Source organism: Rhinolophus hipposideros (assembly GCF_964194185.1).
Source record: "Rhinolophus hipposideros genome assembly, chromosome: 10".
NCBI classification, from domain to species: Eukaryota; Metazoa; Chordata; class Mammalia; order Chiroptera; family Rhinolophidae; genus Rhinolophus; species Rhinolophus hipposideros.
The window spans coordinates 5,792,193-5,811,204 of record NC_138056.1 but is presented as its reverse complement, the minus strand read 5'-3'; the positions used below and the strand labels follow the sequence as shown (position 1 = coordinate 5,811,204).

The following is a 19,012-nucleotide window of genomic DNA, read 5'->3' as shown; positions in this document are numbered from 1 at the left end:
CACGTTTCTGGCGCGGGGTGAGCCTGGCCTTCAGCTCAGTCAATATACAGAGAGGCCTCAGGGGTGAGGAAAATCTGGATGCAAAGATCGGAGAGATTAAAATCTATACAGTGAAAAACAAGTCTATTACAGAGGAAAAAGATGCCGGGCGAGGCACAGTACGGGGTACCCGAGAGAACTGAGAGGTTATGGGCGCATAAGGAGGGCTGTAGTTTACCCCAGGAAGTGACACTGGGGGAAACTACACAGGTATAGTTGGGCGCGGAGGCCACCGGGATTTGGGCAGCTATTGGCCCGCGGGTGTAGGTGACATTGTTTGGGCTGGTATCGTTGTCTGGGCTCCAGTCAGGGGGAACTGGGATTCCAATACAACTGGTCCGGGCGAGGGGTAGGCAAATCCAGCAGGCGGGGGTGGAGGCAGTGTTAGTGGCATTTAGCCAGGTGGTCGCCCACAAGCTATAGGTGGTCAGGAGGTGCCAGGTGAATAGCGAGGTATCAGGGACTCAGGTTAGTCTCTGCTGGAGGTTAGGTTGAGACCTCGGTAAAGGGGGGTGATTCCCGACAGAGAGGTTGGCAACCTGATGGACCCTGTCTTTGATTTGTTGGGTGAGGGCTAGGTCCTGAACTCCTTCCCCATCAGAGTGACCAATGTCGGTAAGATAGGTCCAACATGCCTGTCATCCTAGTGCGCCCGGGCAGTTAGGGCTAGTGATTTTTCCCATCCAATAGCTCTTGGACCCACTGTGGCAGAGGGAGGCTGTGGTGTAACACTCCAAGGGCATGAGGGTAAAGTATGAGAAGGCTGTGTGGCCAGTGAATTTTCCCTAGCAGCTTGAGGGACAGGAAGGGGAGGTCCTTCCCAGGGAAGAGATAGTATGAGAAAAAGCCAAATCATGGTTGCTGCCTAAGACGGGTTCGGGAGGGGAGGTAAACAGCCCAGAACAGGAAGTAGAACCTAACAGTTCCTTTTCCAGTGGTGACCAGCTCGGTGGGGAGGAAGTGGTCGAAGTAAACTACGAGACCAGCAAAGGCTAGAAACAATAGGCGTCCAATAACAGTGAAGACGGAGGCTGGGCAAACGATGGCGAGGCTTATCCGGGCTGTTTCTTGAGGGTCAGACGGAGTAGACGGGCCGGGTCATGTTGGGCGATCCAGGCCTCGTCCTCCGGCTGGGCTCTTTTAACTCGAGTGTGATGGATCCACGGAGCAATGCCTGAAACTTTAACAGCGGTGGGAGTAATAAGTATGACAGTGTGAGGCCCTGTCCACCAGGGTCAGAGGGGCTCGTGCTTCTAATCTTTGACCCAGACTTGATCTCCCGGGGTAAAGGGGTGTACCGGGGCCCGAGAGAAATGGGGGCCCTTTCCAGAATGTAAGCACGTACATCTGTGAGGACCTTGCCTAGCGCGGCCATCTGGTTTTGGAGGCTGGAGAACCCCAGCTGGCGAATGTTGCCAGGGAGGCGGGTTAGCAGGAGAGGGGGCCTCCTGAACATAATTTCGAAGGGAGAGAATCCAGATTTGCCTGGGGTGCAGCGCGGCCTATCCAAGTGAGCTCTTGAGCTGCTGGAAGGCATGTTCTTGATCTTCTGTCCATAGCATGGGAGCCTTTTCTTGACCAGTTAGAGCCTCATGTAAGGGCCGGGCTATTGCCGAAAAGCCAGGAATCCAGATCCGGCAGAAGCCGGCGTCCCCGAGGAACTCACAGAGCGCCCTCCAGTTGGTGGGCCGAGGGAGAGAGGTGATGACTTTCTTCCGCTCGGTGCTGAGGGCCTGCTGTCCTTTGGAGATGACAAAGCCCAAGTACTGTACTTGTTTTCTGCAGAGCTGGGCTTTCTTCCAGGAGACTCTATACTCCGTCTCGGCTAAGTGGGACAGGAGCACTCGTGTCGCGGTTTGGCACTCGGTCTTGGTGGCACAGGCTAGGAGTAGATCATCCACATGTTGCAACAGAGTGCAGCGGTATTCTTCTCGAGGGAAGGTGGCTAAATCTGAGGCTAGCGCTTCCCCAAAGAGGGCTGGGGAGTTTTTGAAGCCCTGTGGGAGCCGAGTCCATGTCAGCTGGAGCTGCTGGCCGGTCTCAGGGTCAGTCCATTCAAAGGTGAACAGTGATTGGCTCTGGGGCGCCAACGGAATGCAGAAGAATGCATCTTTCAGGTCCAGGCAGGTGACCCATCCGGCCTCTGGGGGCAGCTGCCTGAGGAGTATATGGATTTGGGACTACAGGGTGTAGGGAAACTGTAACTTGGTTTACTGCTCTTAAATCTTGCACTGGCCGGTATTCTCCATTGGACTTCCTTACCGGCAGGAGGGGCGTATTCCCTGGCGACTGGCATTCTACGAGTATCCCTGCTGCTCTGAGATGGGCAAGGTGTTTTTGAATCCCTGTCCGCGTTTCCCTGGAGATGGGGTGTTGAGGTTGGGCTCCAGGTCTCAGTTCCACCAAAACCGGAGCCTTATGTTTTGCTAGCCCAGGCGGGTTATCTTCAGCCCAAACCTCTGGGAAATCGGCCCTGTAGGCTTCTGGGTTCTGTTCTATACTGCTGGTCCCGTAAAGCCTCCATTCTTCTTCCCTCGGGGTGGTGATAGACAGAATAAGTTCCTCTGACAGGGGTTGCAGTGACATGGTGGCTTGACCTGATGGTTTGAAGATTTGCACCCCTAACTTGGTAAGGAGGTCGCATCCTAGGAGCAAGATTGGGCAGTCTGGTAAGTAGAGGAACTCGTGTGACACGGTGTGTCCTCCTAATTTACAAGTCCGAGCCTGGCAGAACGGCCGGCTCTTAGCTTGATCCCCGGTGGCTCCCATTATGGTGACTCTGCGGTCCCCGAGCAGTGCCACTGGCATGGTGACTACTGAGTGTTCTGCTCCAGTATCTACCATAAAAGTTACTGTTTGGCTCCCTATATGTAAGTCAACCGTGGGCTCGTGGGGTCGAGGTCGAATGAGCCGGTCCCCCTCAGTCCGACTTGATTCCTGCTAATCCTATGAAGTTAGGCAGGCCTAACTGGGTCTGGGCCCCGGGGTCTTACCGTGTCCGATGTCCTGGTTGATTGTCCATCCTTTCTCTCTTCTGGGGTCCAGCAGGGAGTCACGGGCGGAGCAGGCGGGAGGTCACTGGTCTCGGGACTGCCGAAATCAGCAGGGTCCGCTCTCCCGACACCCTACGGCCTGCACTCGCCCAAACCGGTGGCTCAAGGGGCCAGCGCGGTGGGTTTCCAGGTCAGGGAACCAAGAATGTTACCGATACCAGGACGGGAAGAACCTAAGCGGCACTCAGAGTTAGGAGAGTCAGCTTTATTATGCCGGCGGGCTCAGCGGGATCCTTCCCAAAGACAGCCCCTGGCCAGGTTTTGAGCAGGTTTTTGTTAGGAACTTCCTTCAGTTGGGGCAGGAATAGGTGTCTCCAGGGATTGGCTCCGGGTGTGGCTTGGAGGGGGTCATGAGGAAGTGGGCTGGGGCTTAGGCTGGGGACCTCTCTCTCCGCTCGGGCCACCATTTAGGTCAGTTTCTCCCTCACTGGGACGCCGCCCTCCCCACGCACAATCGGACCACCACCCGGCCGGAGGCGGCCCAGCTCGTGCACGCGGACGCCGGTCCCAGCCTTCCCATAAGCCTTTGGGGGCCGGCTCTGACGCGAAAGGCGGAAGCAGCCGCTCTTGGTTTCCGGCAACACGACAGCGGGCGACCCGGAAGTGTTCCCATTTTGCGTAGTCTGGGCTCGGCGGCGGCCCGGCTCGGGGCGGCCGTACCACTATGGGATCGTCAAAGAAGCACCGCGGGGAGAAGGAGGCAGCCACGACGACGGCGGCGGCCGGCACCGGGGGCGCCACCGAGCAACCGCCGCGGCACCGGGAACACAAAAAACATAAGCATCGGAGCGGTGGCGGCGGCGGCGGCGGCAGCGGCGGCGAACGACGGAAGCGGAGCCGGGAGCGGGCAACCGAGCGCGGGGGCGGGCGGCGCGGGGCCGAGGCCGAGACCCGTAGCGGCGCGCACGGGCGGGAGCGGAGCCAGACCGAGCCCTCGGAGCGGCGCGTGAAGCGGGAGAAGCGCGATGACGGCTTCGAGGCCGGTGAGGGGCGAGGCGTGCGCGGGGGGACCCGGGGCTGGCAGGCCCTGGGTGTGGAGGCAATGCCGGGTGCCGGCCCGGCGCTCCAGGCGGTGGCTCCCGCAGGCTCTCTTACTCAGCGCTTATTAAAGGGTCCTCTTACCATTATTTGGGATTACTGGTGGTTTCTCTCGACTAAGATCTGTGAGAACGGAGATTTTTCTCTGTTTTCCTCAATTGGCATGTCACAGGTCCTGGGTGAACGTGTTGAGTGAGTGAGTAAATGAGAGAATGAATGAGTGATTGAAGGAAGTGGTACCAGGGTGTGCAGAGGCAAGAGAAAACCAGGTATTGGGCAAATCGTGTAGGGCTCATAGTAGAGACATGAAGCAGTAAGCTCCTCAGGGGTCCAAACACGAGGGGCCCTGTAAGCCGTGTTATGAAATTTGAACTTTGTCACGAGGGTCGTAGGTCGTTGATCCTGTTTTGCACAGATCCCTGACTGCATCGAGAACTAGGTCAAAGGTAGTCAAGACGAGACCAGGTGAGGACAGATGATGGCCTGCACCAAGGCAGCAGCAGGGGCATGGAGACATGTGGAAAGACTGAAGGGGTGTTTTGGAGGAGGAATTAACACACTTGGATGAGGGTGGGAAGGAGAAGAAGGGATTGAGGATTCAGATTTTGGTGTCAGCAGTTAGGTGGGTGGCGGCGTCATCTACTGAGCTTGAGTTTGGAAGAGGCATTTAGGGGAAGAGAATGAATTCAGTTTTGGAGAGTGTTGTGTTTGATGTGCTTGGGAGAAACCTGGGAGGACCCCGCGTTTGGGTAGGATAGAGCAATTTGGGAGTCAGGAGCAGTTAGGTGGCATGCGAAGTCTCCTGAAGAGAGTGGGGAGTGAGAAGCCAGGCTCAGGAGTAGAGCCTGAGAAATGCCAGTATTTTAGTAGTAAGTGGAGCCTGATACTACCAGAAAGGAAGTAGAATAGCCAAAAAGGCAGGAAAACCGTAGAATCTTCTGTCATGAGATTTGTGGAAAGAGGATTGTTAGAAGACGGGTCACACACCCCAGGCGATCAAGCAAAACCAGAGCTGAAAAGATTGCATTGGTTTTAGAAATAAGGAGACTGGTGACTTTGAAGAGAGCCTGGAAGGGCTGGGATCCAGGGTCCAGGTGGAATAAAAGGGGAGGAGTTAGGCTGGGGGCGAGTTGCAGCAAGGATGAGCTTGTGGTGGCAGCTGGTTGGGGGAGCTCCATCTGAGGGTTTTTAGCTTCTGGCTGTGGTGTTCAGCGAAGGTAATTGCTGTTTGTGAGGTGGGTGGAGGAAGTTTGAAATGATTTTTTATTGCTGTGTCCCCAACATCCAGCAGGGGACAAGCACCAATAACGTGTTTCTTGACATGGTCATGCTACCATGGTTCCTGCCCTGTGGGGAGCCACAGACCCAGACATGACTGACCATGCTGTGGGGTTTGGGGAGGGCAGTTCGTTCTGGTCAGTAATTGAAGGACTTCACGAAGGAGCTGGCGATTGATCTTGGCGTTTGGATAGGGCTTGTCAGTCAGTGAGGCCAGAGAGGGCAGTGCAGGTTGAAAACACAGAATACACGACAGTGGAGAGGTGGCAGAGGGAGGGATGCAGAAAGTTGGCCCTTTGGGGTCAGGAAAGGAAGGGATCTAGGAGAGGCCGGGTTCTCAGACTGGGACTCAGGTAGAAGGACTTCCTGGGGTGGGAAAAGGCTGCCGTGTTCTGGTGTCTCAGCAAGGCGCGGGTGCTGGTGAGGGGCCCTTATCGTTGGCCGTGCAGTGGAGCGAAGGCTGTGGCTTTTTGGCCCTGCGTTCGGCTCCTGAGTTGTGCTTCTTGTTCCAGCTACCAGCTCCAAAAGCAGCTCAGGAGATGCCTCGTCACTCAGCATCGAGGAGACCAAGTGAGTACTGTCTCCTGTATGTTTGCATTCTTCTGAGCAGCCGCTTGCGGAGGCTTGCACACACTCAAGTATGATGGTTGGCATTGGAAGTGCCAGATAAATCACATCATCCCACCGTTTGTGGTACAGCAGAGGACGCTAAGGCCCTAGAGGAAGGATGGCATTCCACTGGTTAGGGCCAGGCTAGGCCGAGCGCCTGTGTTCCCTGATTTGGAGACCCATGTCCTTCCCAGTGCCCTGGGCTCCCTGGGTCAGGCCCTGTGTTGGGGACCCTTAGGACCACTCTGCCTCGTCCTGTTTTCATCCCCCATCTATCCGGAAATGCATGTGGTGCCCCATTTCTTTGACAGCTCTTAACCTTTGTATGTCTTACCCTCAGTAAACTCCGGGCAAAGTTGGGGCTGAAACCCTTGGAGGTCAATGCCGTCAAGAAGGGTAAGTATGGGGCTGAGGGCATCGGAGGGGGTCTTTGAAGACAATGGGGTTGGAGCATGTGTGTGTGTACTTGCCAGTAGCCATGGGACTTCCTTCTTGCTGTCACACGGGGATCTGACACTCAGCTTATTCTTGAAGTTGGCACAGTTGGCATGGCTCCTCACTCGGGCTGTGTGGTAGCGGTAGATGGGCTGAGAAATGTGCACAGTTGCTCCAAACCGATCGGGGCTGTGCAGGTGTTGGTTATCTCTTAAGCATGATTTGAGTGGCTTTGGAAGGCATGGTGGGGGGTTCCCATCATGCTGTATGGGATGACATGGGAGTGTTGGAATAAAGTGGGTGTAGGGAGGTAAAGGATCCTTCCCCCCTTTCCTGGCCCCTTCTGGTCACCTGAGCTGGAAGGGGGCAGGGTGAGTGGCTCCCTCCTCTCCCCACCAGCCATGGGCAGGCATAGCCTCACGTCTGGGCCCTCCTTCCAGAGGCGGGCACCAAGGAGGAGCCCGTGGCAGCCGATGTCATCAATCCTATGGCCTTGCGACAGCGAGAGGAGCTCCGAGAGAAGCTGGCGGCTGCCAAAGAAAAGCGCCTCCTGAACCAAAAGCTAGGGTGAGGGGGTCCTAGCCAGGGAGGACGAGGGAATGGCCTGAGGAGGCTGCATGGAGCTCTGGAGTCGGGGTGGGGGGAGCAGGAGCGGGGCTCCCCAGAGAGTCACTTTCTTCCCACTTCAGGAAGATCAAGGCACTGGGGGAGGATGACCCCTGGCTGGATGACACTACCGCCTGGATCGAGAGGAGTCGGCAGCTGCAGAAGGAGAAGGATTTGGCGGAGAAGAGGGTGAGGGCCTGGGCGGCAGGGTTGGTTGCTCAGGGCCGCTGGTGGCCTCACAGGCTGTGAGGCAGGAATCCCACCCCTGGGGCGTGAGGCCGGGCTCAGAGAGGTAGGAGGTCCATGGCCAGTGGCACCCGCTTTGGGTTCTCAGCGGCTTGCCTGCAAGGCCTGCCCTTTGTGTGCTCCCACTTAACAAGGCCCTGCATGTCTTCTGGTCCTGAATGACCTGAGCTCCTGGGTCAACCGCCTCCTGTCCCATAGGCCAAGCTGCTGGAGGAGATGGACCAAGAGTTTGGTGTCAGCACTCTGGTGGAGGAGGAGTTCGGCCAGAGGCGGCAGGTGAGGCGGCTGTGGCAGCCGCGGGGAGTTGTGGGGTGGGGTGGGGCACTGCTGTCCATGGTGCTGGGATCCCAGGGCTGGGGGGTCTGGGCGCCTGACTCGGTGGGACCTCGCCCCTCCCTTCTAGGACCTGTACAGTGCCCGGGACCTGCAGGGCCTCACCGTGGAGCACGCCATTGAGTCCTTCCAAGAAGGGGAAACTGTTGTCCTCACCCTCAAGGACAAGGGTAGGTTGGGCTGGGGTCGTCCGGTTAGGCGCACGGCGCTACTGAGTTGGGGGCGTGTGTGAATGGCCTCTGCCCTGCCCCCAGGCGTGCTGCAGGAGGAGGAGGACGTGCTGGTGAACGTGAACCTCGTGGATAAGGAGCGGGCTGAGAAGAACGTGGAGCTGCGGAAGAAGAAGCCTGACTACCTGCCCTATGCAGAGGACGAGAGCGTGGACGACTTGGCCCAGGCAGGCGGGCGGCGTAGGGGCTGGGAGGAGTGAGTGGCTCTGTGGCTTTTGGGGAGCCAGGCTGGATCCCAACCTGTACCTCTTGCCTTTGCAGCAGAAACCCCGCTCCATCCTGTCCAAGTACGATGAGGAGCTTGAGGGCGAGCGGCTGCCCTCCTTCCGCTTAGACCAGGGTGGCGTGGCCGACGGCGTTCGGGAGCGCGAGCTGGAAGAGGTCCGGGCCAGGCTGCGGCTGCAGGCTCAGTCCCTGAGCACAGTGGGGCCCCGGCTCGCTTCCGAGTACCTCACACCCGAGGAGATGGTGAGCTCTTCGGCCGCTGCCCACACCGTGATGGGGGCAGGGGTGCCTCCTTCCGCTCGGGGCTAAGGAGGGAGACCCAGTGTTCGTTTGGTGCTTGGTCCTTGTGGGGGGGCCGTGATTGGCAGTCCCGGGGCGGTGCTGCCGGGAGGCAGTGGGTGTAGAGAGCAGCGACTGAGCCAGGTAGACCTGAGTTTGCGGTCAGGCTCGGCCATGTAGCCAGCTTGTGCTTTGTGCGAGTCATTTAGCTAAGAGCCTGAGATGCCCCATCTGAGATGGGGAAGGTGGGAGCTAGCTACCTCTTGGGGGGTCATTGCGAGGCTGAGTGACAGTTTGGGAAGTGATAATTTGATAGCTGTGTGTGGATTTTGCATTTGGGGTGACTGAATGAACACAGGTAGACAGCTGGCTAAGTGGTTAAGAGCGGGATTTGGGGCTCACATTTCCAAGAGTCACAATCCTGGTTATCCCCCTTAGGAGCTGGGTGATCTTTGGCAAGGTCCTTAACCTCTCTGTGCCTCAGTTTTCCTCATCACACTGGTGGGAGGATAACTGCACGCACCTCCGGTCTTGTTCGTGTATGTGACGTGCTTGGGACAGTGGCTGGCAGTCACGCTAAAGAAGTGTTCATTCTCGGGGGCTGTGCTGCCGCCTTCTGCCTCCCCCCTTTCATGTCTGTCCTCTCCTCGCTCAGGTGACCTTTAAAAAGACCAAGCGGAGGGTGAAGAAGATTCGCAAGAAGGAGAAAGAGGTGGTAGTGCGGGCCGACGACTTGCTGCCTCTTGGGGACCAGACTCAAGATGACGACTTTGGTTCCAGGTGGGTTTGGACACGGCTGGGGTGTGGGGGCTGGGTTGACGTAAGGGGCCAGTGCTCACTGGCAAGGTCTCTTCCCCAGACGGCGGGGCCGGGGGCGGTACCGAGTGCCCGAGGCAGACGAGGTCCAGGAAGAGGAGGAGGAGAAGGAGCCCGTGCCTCAGCCCCCACAGTCAGATGACACTCGAGTGGAGAACATGGACATCAGTGACGAGGGTGAGGGGACCCCAGCCAGCTGAGGGTGGGCAGAAGGGGCAGGGACAGGAGCCCAAGGTCCCGGAGGGTGATCTGAGCAGGCACCTCCTGTGTTTCCACCAGAGGAGGGTGCTACCCCGCCGTCTGGGTCCCCAGAGGTTCTGGAAGAGGACGAGGCAGAGCTGGAGCTGCAGAAGCAGCTGGAGAAGGGGCGCCGGCTGCGGCAGCTGCAGCAGCTACAGCAGCTGCGAGACAGCGGTGAAAAGGTAAGGGGACTCCCACTGCTGCTGGGTGCGGGCCAGGTGGGTGTGCGCCCCGCGGGCTGAGTGACCGCTGTGTGTGGTGACCTGTTCTTTCCAGCGCCTGGGCCGTTCATTGTTGGCCTTTTTGTTTGATACCATGTTAGCAGGAGATTTGTAGATTTCTGCAGGGTTTTCAGTCTGCGATGTTTCAGTGGTCAGATCTTCCCCTCGCCTGTCCTTCTGTGAATATGTGCCCACTGTGAGTGGGGCGTGATCCTGGGGTTGGGACTCACTGGTGAACAGGACAGCCCGGGGCCCTGTGCTCATGGAGCTTCCTTTCTCATTGGGGGTTGGCGGAGAGACAGCTGTGAACATGGGAGCCAACAGTAATTTCTGACAGTGATCTGAGCCGGAGGACAAAACAAGGTGACGGGAGGGTTGGTATCTCAGACCGGCTTTTCAGGGAAGGCCTTTCGAGGGGTGAATCTCGGTAGTGTGGCCCCCGAGTCCTGCTCTTCATACCACTTAGCCAAGCAGTCTGCTTAGCCAGCTGTCTGTGTTCATACAGTCACCCCACATGTAAAATCCACACACAGCTACCAAATTACCACTTACCAAGCTGTCACTAAGAATATAAGAGGAGGGATAAAGGTGTCATTATAATATTCTTTCAACTTTTCTGCATGTAAATGGTATGGAGTGTGGCTCAGCCACGTTTAAAAAACTTCCTCGGTAATTCTAACTTGTGGCGGGGCTGAGAACCACTGGGCCCCATACCCTTTACAATCGTTTCAGCCATAAACTCTATGATTCTTGGATATAATTTTAAAACATTAATGCTATAAACCATTAAGTATGAAAAAGAAAAACTTCCCTCAGCTCACAGCCCCTTCAGCTATTGCCTCACTTTTCTGATCCTCTTTAGAGGAGGGAGGCGATGGCCCATCGCCTGTTCTTATAAATAAAGTTTTACTGGAACACAGCCATGCCCATTAATGTACAAGCTGTCTGTGGCTGCTTTTGCTACAGTGGCCGAGCGCTTTAGTTTCAAATGAGACCATAAGCCCTTAAGACACAAATATTTACTCTCTGGCCCTTTAACAGTTTGCCCACCGCTGCTCTAAGGAGGTGTCCCTTGCTTTCCTCAACTCCCATCTCTTCCCAGTCCTCTTGAATCCACTGGAACTGTCTCAACTGTGCCACATCTGACCACAATAGAAGGCAGTATGGATAAAAAATAAGGATACCCACAAAATAAAAAGGAGTAAATGATGTACAAGATCTATGTGGGGAAATTACAGTCCATTTTTGAAAGACATTAAAGAAGATATAAATAAGTAGATATACTGTTTTAGTTAGCTAGGGCTGTCATAATAAAATACCACAGTCTGGGTGGCTTAAACAACGGAAATTTATTTCTCACGGGTCCTGAGGCTGGACGTCCCAGATTAAGGTGCTGGCAGGTTTGCTTCCTCTTGGGGCCTCTTTCCTAGGCTTGCCGATCCATCTTGCTCTATCCTCACATGGCCTTTTCTCTGTGTACCTACATCCCTGCTGTCTCTCCCTCTCATGAGGATGCCAATGTGTTGGGTTAGGGCCCATCCTTATGACCTCATTTGACCTTAATTTTCTCCCTGAAGGCCCCATCTCCAAGTACAGTCGTGTGATTTTGGGAGGACACAATTCAGTTCCTAACAGCCATTGAATGGATAGGACTCAATGTGGTAAAGATGTCCGCCTCCCATTTATGGACTAAAGCAGCACTCATAAAAATCCCAATAGGGACCTGGCAAGTTGATTCTAAAATTCACACGGAAGATCAAAGGGCCCCAAATGGCCAAGACACTTTTGAATCATAAGGTGGCAGAATTTGCTCTAACAGATACTGAGGCTTTTCGTAAAGCTGGAGTATTGGTTGCGGTGTGGTATTGGCTTACGAGTGGACTAATAGGACTGAGATCAAATAAAGGGGCCCAGAAATAGACTCCTGAGATCTGACATGTGGTGTCCCAGTGGGAAAGGGTGCTCAGTTCGATAAATGGTGTTTTGTACAATCAGTTACCTATTTGGAAAAAAGTGAAATTGGGTTTGTACCTCACACCTTACACAAAATTCACTTACAGATAGATTAAGAACTTAAAAGTAAAAACATATTTTAGAACAAATTATGACTTTGTAGTAGAGAAAGATTTCCCTTTTTTATTGTGTCAAAATACATACAACATAATTTATCGTCTTAGTCATTTTTAAGTGTACAGTTCAGTGGTGTTAAATATATTCACACTTGTGCAACCATCACCACCATCCATTCCCATCTCTTTTCCTCTTGTGAAACTGACTCTGCCCCCATCCAACACTAGCTCCCCATTTCCCCTCCCCCAGCTCCTGACAACCATCATCCTACTTTCTGTATGATTTCGACTATACTAGGGACCCCCTATAAGTGCAACTGTAGAGTATTTGTCTTTTTGTGACTGGCCTATTTCAAGAGAAATATTTTTTAAGATATAAATGGAAAGCATAAACCATCAAGGAAAAAAACTAACATTTAAAAATCTACTTAGAAATTAAGAACTTTTTTTTTTAAGTGTCACGAAGAATGTAAAAAAGCCAAAAGGAGAAAAGATATTTGTTCATATGCATAACCATCAATGGGTTCATGTCAAGAATATATAAAGAACAAAAACTGACAAAACAGAAACACAGGCAGAAGACCTGAGTAGGCAGTTCCCAGAAGTGGAAGGATAAATGGCCAATGAAATACCCAGTGAGGCTCAGCTTTCCCAGTGGCCTGGGAAAGGTGAACAAGACGATGACTTATGAGGTCACGCCCGTGCCTTGTGGCAAAACTGTCCGACTGACAGTTGGAGTGTAAGTGAGGATGTGGAGCAGCCAGAATTCTTACACTTTTCACGGGTGTGTGAGTCTAATCAGATTGGGAAGATACTGACATATTCTTACAGAGTGAAGGTTTGTGTGTGCCCTACGGCCCAGCCGTCCCCAGTCCCGAGTGTGTACCCCAGAGGAACACTCGCACAGGAAACAGACTCTGCATGATAACAGAAAATAGTCCATCCTAGTGCACTAGAGTGCACTAGATAACTAGATTGAGGGGTACTCCTATCATGGGAGATGATTCCGTAGTGAAAAGCAAATGAGCTGCGGCTCCTCCCATCAAGATTAATTAAAAACAAATTTTTTTAAAGTAAGTCATAGAATTACACAGTATGATTCAGATTACGTAAGGTTTAAAGAATGCACAACAAAATAACACACTGTTCGTGGATGGGTCTTTATGTGGTGACACTATAGAGAAACCAGTGAATCATGACCGCAGATAATGGGGGCCTGAAGAGCTACTAATAGTATTTCTCAACCACATGTGGGTATTTGCTTGTCTTTGGATATACAGGCATATGTTAGGTATAACCCTTTTATGTTTATGATGGCATTTATTAAAAAATAAATGTAATACAGGAAGGGAAGGGGTGCAGAAGTGGGTGTGATGACTAGAAACTTCTCTGAGGCGATTGCTGTCTGGTACAGAGCAGCCGGGTTGCGGGATTGAGTTTTTAGAAGGGGGGAATCCCAGATAATCCTGGTGTGCTGATGGCAGTGATGCAATAGTGAGGACAGAGGGTGCAGTCAGGGGATACTGTCAGGAGCTGAGTGTTAAAGGGTCTCGGAGCCATGCCAGGGAGGAGGGTGGCCTGAGGTAGGAGCAGAGCTGGCATCTGCTACCACAGGTGGAAAAGCGGGTGTGGTGGGTGTTTAGGGACTTGGTGCTGGAAGCATCTGATCACCCTGTGGCCTCCGGGAAGGATTCTAGATGTTCAGATAGTGATGTTTACCCTGAGTCCTAAAACAGCAGTTTGTCCGGTGGAGAGTGGGTGGCAGGGGCGTGGCCTGGTTTTGGAGGAAGGCATGTAAGGCTGAGTGTTGAGTGGAGGGTCTTTGGAGAAGGATCGGCGCAGGCCCAGTCCTGAAGGGCCATGTAGGGTTTTGGATATTAATGTAAAGGGCAGTAGGGAGCCATTGATGGCTTTGAATCAGAGGAGTGACCTAGTGAGACCAGTGCAGAGTGGAGAGCGGGCTAGGGGTCAGTGAGGAAGTGGACACCATCAGAGGTCCGCCCTGGGCAGTGGGTGGGAATGGCTTGTCTTGCTGCCCCCAGGAGGATCTTGGGTTTCTGGGTCTCCATAGCACCACCCTAGAAACTTCTGGGTTTGCCCACAGCTGTTCCCTCCTCCAGGTGGTGGAGATTGTGAAGAAGCTGGAGTCCCGCCAGCGGGCCTGGGAGGAAGATGAGGACCCGGAGCGGAAGGGGACCATCGTGTTCAATGCCACGTCGGAATTCTGCCGCACCTTGGGGGAGATCCCCACCTACGGGCTGGCGGGTAATCGAGAGGAGCAGGAGGAGCTCATGGTGGGTCCTCAGCCCCTCCCCCCCTCCCCCCCCCAGATGACCTGCTCTGCCCGGACTGGGGACTGGGGGCGCCTGGGCTGACGCTGGTCTTTGGCCTCCAGGATTTTGAACGTGACGAGGAGCGCTCGGCCAATGGCGGCTCTGACTCGGACGGAGAGGAGAACATTGGCTGGAGCACAGTCAACCTGGATGAGGAGAAGCAGCATCAGGACGTGAGCAGGGACGAGCGAGGCGGGCCTGGGAGCATGGGGGATCTGAGGACCCCAGGCCTGGGAGCGTGGGGGATCTGAGGACCCTGGGCCTGGCCCTTCTGGCTCTGGGACCTGGGGCACGTGACTCGGTGTCTCAGCTCCGGGCTCCTCACCTGTAAACGGGGTCTATAAACCTCATAGCGTCATCGTGCGGGTTCGGTGAGGCATCTCAGTGCACGGCCAAGGCAGTCGTGTGTGGTGGGGGTGACGGGTGGGTGAGGGGGTGAGAAGAGCCCGTGTGGCCTGCTCACCGCCCTCTGCACCGCCTGTGCCACCCCCAGTTCTCTGCCTCCTCCACCACCATCCTGGACGAGGAGCCCATTGTGAATAGAGGGCTGGCAGCCGCCCTGCTCCTGTGTCAGAACAAAGGTAAGGGGCTCCGGGCACCCTTGGCGAGGAGGCCGGGGTGCTCTAACAACTGGGTGCTGGCGTGGCTTCCTCTAGCCCCTCTGCTGGCTTTCTCTCGTTCCCAATGCCATGAGCTGCTCCCGAGGAACCAGGACCTAGGAGCCACTCCGCACCTGGTGTTGGGCAGGCACAGTAGTATCTGGGCTTCTGTGCGTCACCCCAGTTTTGATGGTTTTGCTCGCATGTCTCCCACAAAGCACCATGCACCCCTGAAGGCTCGATGTCTCCTCTAGGGAGGAGTCGGGGGGTTTGAAGCAGTGCAGGCTGTGGACTGAGACCCTGGATTAGGGTCCCAACTCCTCCATTTACTTGGTCAGTGACCCTCGATAAGGGCCTGATTACTCTGAGTCTCCATTTCCTTTGTCTACAAAATGGGCCTGATGTCTTTATTCCCACAGCACAGCTGTGGGTCCCGCAGTGCCTGCTGTGCAGTCGGGGGTGTCAGGCCTGCCCTGGGGCTCTGCCTGCGATGGGACGGGGGCGCCTGGCGTCTGACCACTCCCCTCTCTCCCCCCAGGGCTGTTGGAGACGACGGTACAGAAGGTGGCCCGGGTGAAGGCACCCAATAAGTCCCTGCCGTCAGCTGTGTACTGCATCGAGGACAAGATGTGAGTGGGCGGGGTGGGCGGAGGGCCAGGGGCCGGTGCCAGCCCCGGACTGCCCGGAACCCAGGTGGGGTGAATGGGGGCTGGTGCTGAGGTCCCCTCTGTCTCGGGCCAGGGCCATTGACGACAAGTACAGCCGGCGGGAGGAGTACCGGGGCTTCACCCAGGACTTCAAGGAGAAGGATGGCTACAAGCCTGACGTGAAGATCGAGTACGTGGACGAGACGGGTCGGAAGCTCACACCCAAGGAGGTGAGGGCGCCCCTGAGACAGGGCGGTGGGGGCAGAGCTGCACGGCAGGGGGTGCGGGAGACCTGGAGAAGTGTTGGAAGCTCTGTGCCTCGGTCTCCATCCTTCTGTAGCAGACACAGCAGTGCCCCTCACAGGGCTGGCAGGAGGGTCAGACAGGTGCCTGGGTTCCTTTGCCTACCTGCCGCCAGTGGCTTGACCTGCTCCTAGGGCCGCCATTGTGGCGGGCAGTGTCCAGGCCCTCCACTGACTCCTGTGCCCTCAGAGACGCCCGGCTCCAGCTGGCAGCCCTCACCTGCCTCCTGGCCATCTTCCACGCCTACCCCACCCCACCATCGCCTGCTGCGCACACTCCGAGTTTGCTGCCCCCCTCCCTCTGCCCTGTCTCCTCGCCCAGCCTCGACCCAGCAGGTCTCACCCCTTTCCTGAGTGCCCCCAGTGCAGCATTTCCATCTCCTGAGCTCGTCTCCCCCACTCCAGGGAGCTCCAGAGGGTGTCCTCCCGTCCTCTTCCTACCACCCGGGCCCAGCACTGGGTCAGGTGAGTCACCATTCCTCCTCAGCCCCGTGGGGCACTGGCGGCTCTAACGCCTTCCTGCCCTGTGTCCTCAGGCTTTCCGGCAGCTGTCCCACCGCTTCCACGGGAAGGGCTCAGGCAAGATGAAGACTGAGCGGCGCATGAAAAAGCTGGACGAGGAGGCGGTAGGTGGCCCGGGGGACATGGGGGGTGGCTTCTGCCTCTGCTGGTGCTGGGGTCCGCCTGCCCTGTGCTGACTGGCCGTGCCCCCGCAGCTCCTGAAGAAGATGAGCTCCAGCGACACGCCCCTGGGCACCGTGGCTTTGCTCCAGGAGAAACAAAAGGCCCAGAAGACGCCATACATCGTGCTCAGTGGCAGCGGCAAGAGCATGAATGCGTAAGTGGGGAGGGGCCGGCAGGGCCGCGGTGCGCACTGGGGTGGGCCGCGCCCTCGCTCCAGCCTCACACCCTTCTCCTCTCTGCAGGAACACCATCACCAAGTGAGGCCGACCGCCCCGCCGACCCCCTCCCCAACTTGAATGTTAAATAAAGCTCCCTCCTTATTTTTTCCTCCCTGGTCATAGTGCAGATTCCAGGGTTAGACCCGGGAGGAGAGGCAGGTGGTGCTGGGAGCAGCATCAGCAACACGGCCCTCAGGCAGGGTCCTCGGTCAGCTGTGTGGCCTCAGGCAAGTCAGGAGCCTTTCTGTCTTAGTTTTGCCGTTTGTACAGGGTGTCTTGTGACGATTGAGTGAGCTCATTTATTGACATATTCACCTGGAATTCAGAGGTGGCTTAGAATGTGGCCTCGGCTAGGTGAGACCTGGTGGGCAGATGACATGAATGTCTAAATGAGATGAAGGGAGAGAACTAGCCCAGATCCTCTAAGACTTTTACCCACACCCTGGGCCCCAGCCCGTCAGAGAAGCCAGTTGGTTTCTTTTCTCAACCTCTCGCCCCTCACGAACCCTAGCGTGGTGACACAGGTCCTGGCTGATGGTGGAAGGTCACACCTTGTCCTCTGCAAGGCTGGTTTCCAAGTAAGAAGTAGGTGTTTTAGACTTGGTCACCTGGTCTCTCCCAGCCTCCACTGCTACACAAGTCACTGCCCTTCCGAGCCCAGGACTGACCACCCTGGCGGGGCAGGGACTGGGCTGTGCGCAGGGCGGAGGTGCCCCCATGCTCCCTTGTCTGTGGAGAAGAGAGAGCATCCTCAGGGCAGGAGCTGCTTAGAGCACTTCCGGGAGAATTGTCCTAGGTACAGTCACAACAGGGATGGTGACGGTCCACGAGTGAGCGCTGAGTGAGGAAGGTGACAGGTGGCCTCCATGGGTGAGGACAGACCCGGCATTCTGCCCCCACCGGCACCCAGGTGCGTTCCAGACAGCTCAGATTTTTTTTTTTAATGAAACCGAAAAATAAGAAAAAACTGAACTTTACGAATAATCTTGGGTTGGGAAAAATGTAAACAAAGGACAAAATACAGTTGCCTTAACCGACTGCTTTTGATGACTTATTGCGTGGCAAACCCTCCCGACACTTTCTTGAACCTGCTGTCTCCCCGTTTTGAGATCTGATTTAATTTTCACATTGGCTGCTTTCTCAGATCCCTCAGGGAGGTGCCCGTGGCATATCTAGACTGGGTCTAGGATTTGGGGAATCTCAGTCCATTTCTCCCAAAAGCCTGTGAGGCCCATCCGTGTTGACAGGCAGTCCAATGTTGCTGGCACCGGCCCTGGCCAAGCTCGTGTCAGAGCTCATGCCTTACCCTCTGCCCGAAACGATCAAAGCCTTGCCCAGAGCAACAGCAGACCAGGTTTGGCCCAGGGTGACTCCAGACTCTGACCCTAGTGACTGGGTAGGCAGGAAGGGGTGACCCAGGGATTTGGACGGGACTCTAGAAATGGGCCTTCTCCAGGAAACCTCCCTGGTTGGAGTAGTCTGGCGCTGCTGGCCCCCAGGCCCGGTGCGTGCCCTTCCCTCCCCTGACGCGTGCTAGCACTTCTCAGGCCGCCCTGCCCGCCTTGTCCCTGGGCAGGTCTCCCCAACTTACCATCCTGACACATTCCCTAGCCTCGCTGAACGCTACTTTCTGGCATTCCACGTGGGGTAGTAGCTGCTTCCACCAGTTGCTCAGTGATATCTCAGTGTTCACTTTTGCCTGTTCAGTTCTCAAAGAGCTTAACAATTCTTTAGATAAAATTCTCACTTAAAGTAACAGAGTTCCAGTCCCCTGATGGCTCTGACTAATACAAGCACCAAATGTTTATGCTGAGATTGGTTTAAAAAGAGGAAGGAAAAAAGTCAAGAATTTTCCTGCCTCTCCTGTACTGACTGTATTTCAGAGGAACCAAAAAACTGATAACGGAAAGCTTTTCCTTATAGAAAAATTCCAGCTCAGAATGCGGAGTTAATACTAGAATTAGAAAATCACCGTCTCAATGCCTAATGAATGAAGGATGTAGGCAGTGCCAATTAACGACTGCCACACCATCCGGTGAGAATGGATAGGAAATTTTATAACAAATGCAACTTGCCAACAACTCTTGAACCCATGTATCAATTTTGGCCTCGTTCAAAGCAGAACACGCCTCCTGATGTGATGAGATTACCTGGGAAGTAATTTGTTCCCAAATAGCCTCCTGGTGTTCCTACCAGAAAATGGGGGACAGAAGAATGCTAGGAGGTCATGACTGGGATGCAATTAGCCAAATCAGACGTGGGGAAATCTAAAGGCAAATGAACTGGAAATAAAAGGCATGAGAAAAGGTGACGGGAGTGTGATAGATTAAAAAGACGCAAAAGGCATCCAGAGGAACACGAGTGTAGACCTTGTTTGGATTCTGATTCAAGTGCTTAAAAACATTTTTGAGATAATCAAGGAAATTTGAACAGACTGGGTATTAGATGATACCAAGGAATTAAGTTTTGTTGGGTATGATACTGGCATGGTGGTTAAGAAAAACCAATGGTT

The 19,012-nt window shown here is 55.0% G+C and overlaps 1 protein-coding gene across 1 annotated transcript; it reads left to right on the top strand.

The window, feature by feature from the left end:
- The first annotated feature begins 3,686 nt into the window (after positions 1 to 3,686).
- Positions 3,687 to 17,537, top strand: SART1 (spliceosome associated factor 1, recruiter of U4/U6.U5 tri-snRNP). Its single transcript, XM_081062932.1, has 20 exons — positions 3,687 to 4,075; positions 5,921 to 5,978; positions 6,358 to 6,413; positions 6,893 to 7,019; positions 7,142 to 7,247; positions 7,503 to 7,580; positions 7,708 to 7,807; positions 7,892 to 8,034; positions 8,129 to 8,335; positions 9,027 to 9,151; positions 9,231 to 9,364; positions 9,467 to 9,609; positions 13,838 to 14,011; positions 14,113 to 14,223; positions 14,544 to 14,631; positions 15,188 to 15,278; positions 15,391 to 15,526; positions 16,135 to 16,224; positions 16,315 to 16,436; positions 16,525 to 17,537. The coding sequence occupies exons 1-20, from the start codon at positions 3,757 to 3,759 to the stop codon at positions 16,541 to 16,543; spliced, it is 2,427 nt and encodes an 808-aa protein (XP_080919058.1). The 5' UTR covers positions 3,687 to 3,756; the 3' UTR covers positions 16,544 to 17,537.
- The last annotated feature ends 1,475 nt before the right edge of the window (positions 17,538 to 19,012 follow it).